General features: G+C 27.5%; 1 protein-coding gene across 1 annotated transcript; it reads left to right on the top strand.

Annotated features, from left to right (window-relative positions):
- Window positions 1-5,661: 5,661 nt before the first annotated feature.
- LOC101514930 (probable pectinesterase 53) lies at window positions 5,662-7,874 on the top strand. Its single transcript, XM_004503439.4, has 5 exons — window positions 5,662-6,142; window positions 6,510-6,705; window positions 6,779-6,985; window positions 7,064-7,299; window positions 7,611-7,874. Exons 1-5 carry the CDS (start codon window positions 5,778-5,780, stop codon window positions 7,762-7,764), a joined length of 1,158 nt encoding a protein of 385 aa, XP_004503496.1. The 5' UTR covers window positions 5,662-5,777; the 3' UTR covers window positions 7,765-7,874.

The following is a 7,874-nucleotide window of genomic DNA, read 5'->3' as shown; positions in this document are numbered from 1 at the left end:
AACTCATGGATGATTTAGGTCCAGTTTCTCTACCCCAATAGTCTCTCATCTTCTTTCTCTTTCTCTCTATGCAATGTCGTAAGATCATGTATGGGGATGATGTTTGCCTAGTGTCGGAAGGTTAAAGAAGTTAGGGTGTGTTTGGCTGCGAGGAAAAAATAAGAAAAGAGAAAGAGGTAAGAAAAAGTTCGGTAAGAGAAAAATAGGAGAGAAATAAAGGAGAAATAAAGTAAATTTGAAGTATTATCTGATATAAGAGAAAGATGAAAGAAATAGAGAAGAAATAAGTGTTGATTATTTTTGAAAATACGATAATATCCGTAAACCTTCCATGAAAGTTAATTTATTTTTTGTTTGAATTTAATTAATTTTTTATTAAACTATTTAATTTACTATCTTTGTAGTTTAATTAATTAGAATAATTTAAATTTTTATTGATTTAAATTTAAAATTGTTTGAGATAATTAATTAAACTCTTAATTTGTTATTCTAAATCTATTAATTAATTATATGGTGATTATGTGGTATTCAAGTATGATAGTCGAATCTCCCTAAAAAAAATCTGACAATCAAATAATATTTAGAATTTAATAAATTAAATTAAAATTCATTAATTGTGCTAAAAAAATCAAATAGTTTAATAAATTATTAAATTAATAAACAAACTGGAGTAGATGGTATGATGCAAAAATGAAATAATACAAAATAGCTCGAAGACAATGATCAATCACAAAACAAATTGGAAAAGTAAAAAAATATAAGTATATTTCTTCTTGCTTTCTCCACAATGAAGAGAAGAAAGTTAAAAGGTGTAGAGTCCACAAATTTTGAGTCTCTTTTTTTTACTTTTCTAAAAACCAAACATGAGAAGTTTATCATTTCTCTTCAACTTCTCTCTTCTGTAAGTATCTCTTTTTTATTTATAATGCATACGTCAACCAATTTTAAAGAAAATTATTAATAAAAAATTTAATTATAACGTATAATTTGTTTTACAAAAATTGCATTAATCACTTAAGCCACGTGGGTGTCGTTCTGCAAACGAAACGGTACATATGCTAGCTTCTAATGCTCATAACCACACTTGTAACTAAGTCTAATTGGGCCTCTTTTTTCTATCAATTTTAATTCAGTTTCTTATATTCCAAAAACAAAAGATAGTCTTTATTAGCATGCATCTTTTTTTTTTTAACAAAAGTTGTTATTTTCATTTATTGTTGATATTGTATGTTGAGCCAAAATCAGCAATAACTGATTGAACTGGCTGCTAGTTAATAAAAAATAAAAAAATAAATTTTAACATTTTATATATTTTATATATATTCATATTTCATTTTTTGTATTGGAGGTCATTTATTTTGATGCTAAATCTTTAACAAGGACATTAATGTTTTTAGAGGCAGAACACACAAACGAAGTTATTGTAGTTAAAGACATTTTTTGTGTGCAGAACAGCACCTATTCTACTAGGGTGGGAATAAATCCATAACAAAGATTTAGGGTTTAGTCTATCTCAAATTCATGAGAGACCATTTTTTTTTAAATGGATAAGACTAATAAAGTTTTTAAAAATCATTTAATTAAAAATGTCATGTTTTATACTATATAAAATGCCTTTAAGTTTATTAAGTTGATATACTTAATTAAATATGAATAATATTTTTTATTATTAAAATTATTTATATTAAACTTTAAACTTTTTGTTAGTTATTAAATTTAGTATTTTAAGTATAATAGTATTTTTTAAATTTTTTATATATTTAAATATATTATTATAAAATAGAATTAAAGTATAATGTCATATGAAATTATATCCTTTAAAATGTAATATTAATTCTCAAAATAAAATTTAATTTTGTTGACATATTAATTGATTAGTCTATTTAAAGACGTGTCTTATTAATTATTCAAATATATTAAAATGAAAAAAGTTTTAAATATGCTTAGAAATTATATCAATCATTCATCAAAGTCACACTCAAACTTAAATAAACCAATGAGAAAGTCAAATGCCAATTTTAGATTTTAGATTTTTTTATAGATAAGATTCAAACGATGTCGACTCTAGTTCGATCTGACATATTCTCACTTCATAGTCTAGTATAGATAATTGTTTCCTCGTACAATTATAAATGTTCAGTTGTGTGCAAGCTAAGTAATACGAATTTTATTTGCGGAAATTGCATTGACATCCCTTAAAATTTCTTTAAATGACATCACACCCTCAAGTTTCCAAAATGCATTTATCTCGTTTACATTTACTAAAAATAATTTATCAAACGGGTTTTTTTCGTAACACTTACGTCTTTATTTGTTATTTAACAAAGAAGATACTAAAAATCACAATTTGATTGTGTCATCAAGAATAAAATTATATCTTTCAAATTGAATATACCAAATGTATGACCGTATCTCTATAAATTAATATGACAATTATAACTCGTATTATATAGTGAATGACAAGAAAAGATGTAAGTCTCACGGAAAAATGTGTGATGCTGTATTTTTAGTGGGTATACCAATATGAGTCAAAGTTAACTATACTAGTAATTGGCTAATTGTTAATCAATTTAAGTACAACAAAAAAAATATATTTGTTTTCAGAATTTCTTCTTTTCTTTTATGTTTTTTTTTCTTCTTATATACTTTTACATATTTTTTTTATGCCGAAAATAAATATGTTCTTTAACAACTTTAAAAAATTGATTTAATTGCAGTTGATCTCTGTGTTTTTATTAATTCATAAAATTGATCTTTCTATTTTGAAAGTCAATAATTTTGGTCTATATCTCATATTTTTGAACTAAAATTAAATATTTAATATATTTTAAATAATGTGACATACGATTTCATGAGATAGAATTAGATGCGTCAATTATTCATATGTTATTAATTAAATTAAAAAATAATAATTTTTCAAAGTTAATTATAATAAAATGGGTTTTATAACAATTTTAGAGTTGTTAATTGTTTTACACCATACAATCATATATTACATTAATTAAAACATGTCATATAGTTATTTTAAAATATCAAAACGGTTACATTTTAAAATAAGTGACTGATTTAATGAATGGTAAAAATAAAAAGCCTAAAATTTAGTTAAGCCAAAAGAATTTAAGGAAAAAACGATGATTTGAAAATAATATTTCAATTAAATTTGAATGAGAAGCTTAGGTGATTAGATTCGAAGATAAAAATAAAACCATCAGCATGATATATAGTCGGTAGGTACAGATGATGCAATTGCATTAGTGGTTGGAATTTGAACTGATGCATTAGGCATTCATTCACGGATCAATGTTAGTGGTTTCTCAAATTTTTAATTACTAGTTAGTGGACCCTTTAGTTAACACTTTGATTTTTTTTTTTCTTTTAATAAACCTAATTTGCACTGTATTAGTACTTCTTAAAGAAGTTGAAACTAATAAACTATAACCAACTTTTCATATATGAAGAATTCTTTATGAAGTATTCAAATCATGTTTAGATAAGATTTGCTATATGGATTTTTTTTAAAAATTTGGAGAAGACACCAAACATGTTAAAGATCTTTGGTTACTTGAAAATTAAATTGGATTTTAAGTAAAATTTAATTAATGATTGTTTCAATTAAAGATAAAATTCGAAAACTACCTAATGATTCAACTTTTGTGATAGTACATCAAACACTTGCTCTCAAGTTATGCTAGTGGGATCAAAAGATAAAGTAAATCAAGAATCTACCAAAAGGAAATTGATAGTAACACTTCTTTAAAACAATAGAACAAAAACAAAACAAAAGAATACATTTTGATAGTCCTTTAGAATGCAAACAAATAGTGGTTACTTATGCTTTGTCATGAGTTTTTTTCATATGATTGTAAGATATAATTTATAGCCTCAGCACATTGTCTAGTTCCTTCTGACAAGTCTTTCTTGTGAACCCAATGTGCTTCTCTGATTCACCAACCACTTGAAATTTAGAATTGGAAATTAATCTCAACCATTAGAAGTGTTCAAATAGAAAAACTATATCAACTAAACAACAAGAACTTACTTATACACACAAGGATCCAACTATTGGACGGCCATGATATCAAATTTGGTACGACAAGCATGCAGCTGCAGAAAAGTTAGAACTTAACAACCGCAGAATGTATATTAAAAATTGCTAGCAACACTCATCGTGACATTACAATATTTTATTGTGGGTTTGTATAATGGGCTTATATCTATTCAACATGGAATTCTGATTTTGGATATAAATATCGGTGGCCCAATAAATGCATGTGTCATTGACAAAATGACGTTGAATTATTGTAATTTTGTATATTTTATTGTATAATCAAAATATTAAAAAAAGTATTTAAATATGTTATTCCTCCTTTCAATTATAATATTTTTTGATTTTGGTATTGGTAAATTTTTTTTTTATTCACATATATGTAAATACAAATCAATTTTAAAATGATTTTTTAGTCAAACTTTTGTTAAAAAAATTCTAACAATATTAAGTTTTTGATAATAAAAAAACAAAAATTAAATTAAAAATCTGATTACAATTTGAAATGGTGACCAAAATTTCAATTAAAAATTCATGAATTACATGTTAAAAGTTTCAAACATTCATTTTTATCCACATCTCAGATCCAACATGCAACCACGAATCACATCATTTATAACTCAACTCACTACTTGTATACAAGAAGAATGAAGCTAGCAAGTGGAAAACAAAAAACAAAAAATGAGAAAAGGGTGCGTGCTCGCGTCCTTGCGGTTTTGAGAACAACACAGACACACATTCGGAGTGATGTTTAATTTTCTCCCTTGAAGGTGAGAAGAGAGAGAGAGACAATTAAATTTGATTTTCTCCCTTGATGTTTGATTTTCTCAATTTTGGTCACACTTTTAAAAAATAATCAAAATTTTTAATTTCTAATTTATTTTTTATTTTTTATTAAAAAAACTAACAATGAGTCTACTTCATTTTTATAAAATCCACCGGCAAAATGGGGATACATGTCTTTATAAAATATTTTCATGAATTCAATGTTGGGTTTCTCTCAATAGTACAACAAGTTTTATGTGGAAATTAACTATTTCCAAAACGTATGACATGATCCAACCCAAGACTGTTATCTCAACAAGAATATTTTCACAATCAATCACAAACACAGAAAGAAAGGGGCTCACGGGCAGCACAAAACCAAACAAACCAGGACAACAACAAAGGAAAAGTGATATAAACCCAACAAAACAAAACAAAAAAAGCTTTAAAAGAATGTTTTAATAAGCAAAAAGTACAACATACCAAGCGGTTATTTTTAATACTTGAATGTGTGAAGTGATGTTGCAAATATATTAAAATTATCAAAATATGCTTAAATAAATTTTTTATTAATTATTTTAATTCTCGAATATATTTTTAGTTAATCAATTTAATCTATCTATATTTTTATTAGTCAATTGAATCTATAATATTATTAAAAAAAGATTTATAATTTTGATAAATTTAGTAACTATAACATACCATCTCACAAGTTGAAATAACAAAATTGCACACATTAAAGTACCAAAACCACTGTTGATTACAAATAGTTAATCTCTGTGTTTTTTGTATCAGTAGAGGCACCCGTGACCTATCGCTCTGTCAACGATTCTCTGATTCATCTTCACTTTAATGGTCCCACCGATAAACAAGTTGTATATAAAACCATGACACAAGCCAAAGCCAATTTATGTAGTTCCAAATAACATTTTTCTTTCGTTGTTAGTTACATTCTATCTAATTAAGAATGATGTCAAACATGAATTTCATTTTGTATGTTTTAGTACTTGTTCTTGTTGTTCAAAATCCTAGTGTAACAGAATGTCATACCAAGGGAATTAGACCAAAGCCTTCAAGAGGGATTGGAATATCAACCAATATGACACAAGTGGAAGAATCAGAACAACAATTCATGAAATGGGTGAAATTTGTTGGTGGTCTCAAACACACTGTTTTTGGGACAGCAAAAAATAAGCTTTTTCCTTCTTACACTTTGAATGTTTATAAACAATCTGGTAAAGGAGGGTTTTCATCGATTCAAGCTGCTATTGATTCTCTTCCTTTCATCAATTTAGTGAGAGTTGTTATTAAGGTTCATGCAGGGGTTTACACGTAAGTACTAGTATTATTATATTCTTTTTTGGTTATTATTACACTACAATTCTGTCACATTCTGTTTTTTCTTTTGTTTCTTCATGTGAGAAGTGGGGTTTAGTGTTTGTCTTTTCTATATCCACAAAACTACGCTTTCGAAAACAGTAGCCTCAATTGAAAAGCTCAAGAGTATGTAACTTAAGATCTTTTCCTTTTGATTCAAATGCTTTGATAATTGGTATTTAATTTGACTAAAGAAGATTTTGCAGCTAATGAAGTGTCTTTTTCCCAACTTTTGTTACAAAATTTGAATTGCATTTGATTGAAAAATAATAATCTCTTATTTTCTGTTTACTTTGTTTTTGTTTCACACATAAAAATACAGAGAGAAAGTGAATATTCCTGCTTTAAAAGCGTTCATAACAATAGAAGGAGCAGGTGCAGATAAAACAATTGTTCAATGGGGTGACACTGCTCAAACTCCTAATCCTGCTGCTAAAGGCCAAACACTAGGAACCTATGGTTCTGCAACTTTTGCAGTTAATTCACCTTATTTCATAGCAAAGAACATGACATTCAAAGTAAGTAAATATTTCAATGTCGACTAAGTATTTTTACAAGCAAAGAGTAATGTTTATGTATGTATGTATATAGAACACTGCACCAGTTCCAGCACCAGGAGCAGTTGGAAAACAAGCAGTGGCATTGAGAATTTCAGCAGATACAGCAATATTTGTTGGATGTAAATTCTTAGGAGCACAGGACACATTGTATGATCATTTGGGTAGGCACTATTACAAAGATTGTTATATTGAAGGCTCTGTTGATTTCATATTTGGCAATGCACTGTCTCTTTTTGAGGTAAGTTTAATTTAATTATGTTGATAATGTAAAAGTAATGAATTAGATTGATAAGAAAGTAGATTTGTTATGATATAGGGGTGTCACGTGCATGCAATAGCAATAAACACAGGAGCATTAACAGCACAAGGAAGGAGCAGTTTATTAGAAGACACGGGATTCTCATTTGTTCACTGTAAGGTCACGGGATCAGGAGCACTATACCTTGGAAGGGCTTGGGGTCCATTTTCTCGTGTTGTCTTTGCTTACACATACATGGACAATATCATCATTCCCAAAGGATGGTATAATTGGGGTGATCCCAACCGTGAAATGTAAGTCCATCATATTCCTCCACTAAAAAAATTAACCAAATCTATGTGCTATGCTTATACCACCATCCAATTCACAAACTTACAAATTAAGAAATAAGGTAGCACTTTGAAGGGAAAGGAATAGGTAAATAGAGTAAGAATCATGCCACTAAATTAGTTGTTTTTGTTTTGTTATATAGATAAGGTAAGCATCCTAACACTAAAGTTTTATATATTCGAAATCTTAGGCATGCGCATGTGAGTGCGTTTCTAATTTGTTGATATGTTTTTTTGTACACGTTTTATAATTGGGTCCACCACACCAATTGTAGGACTGTATTCTATGGACAATACAAATGCACGGGACCAGGAGCTAGCTATGCAGGGAGGGTATCATGGTCAAGGGAGCTCACTGATGAAGAAGCTAAACCTTTTATTTCACTTAGCTATATTGATGGCTCTGAATGGATTAATTCTTTCTTTTGATTTTAGAGAAAATTATATTCATTTTCTCTTCTGATCTATTTTTTTATCAATAATAAATAAATAAATATATATGTATATAACAACAATTTCATAGTGCCTTTCAGATTCTC

Source organism: Cicer arietinum, chromosome 6 (assembly GCF_000331145.2).
Source record: "Cicer arietinum cultivar CDC Frontier isolate Library 1 chromosome 6, Cicar.CDCFrontier_v2.0, whole genome shotgun sequence".
NCBI classification, from domain to species: domain Eukaryota; kingdom Viridiplantae; phylum Streptophyta; class Magnoliopsida; order Fabales; family Fabaceae; genus Cicer; species Cicer arietinum.
Note: the sequence above shows the minus strand (reverse complement) of the source record. Positions and strands in the feature narration are given on the sequence as shown.

Bases quoted from the DNA above. Each gene is read 5' to 3' on its own strand.
- LOC101514930 (XM_004503439.4), top strand. From the start codon at position 5,778: ATGATGTCAAACATGAATTTCATTTTGTATGTTTTAGTACTTGTTCTT. The intron at 6,706-6,778 runs GTAAGTAAATAT...GTATGTATATAG, and splicing joins CAAAGAACATGACATTCAAA to AACACTGCACCAGTTCCAGC. The intron at 7,300-7,610 runs GTAAGTCCATCA...CACCAATTGTAG, and splicing joins GGTGATCCCAACCGTGAAAT to GACTGTATTCTATGGACAAT.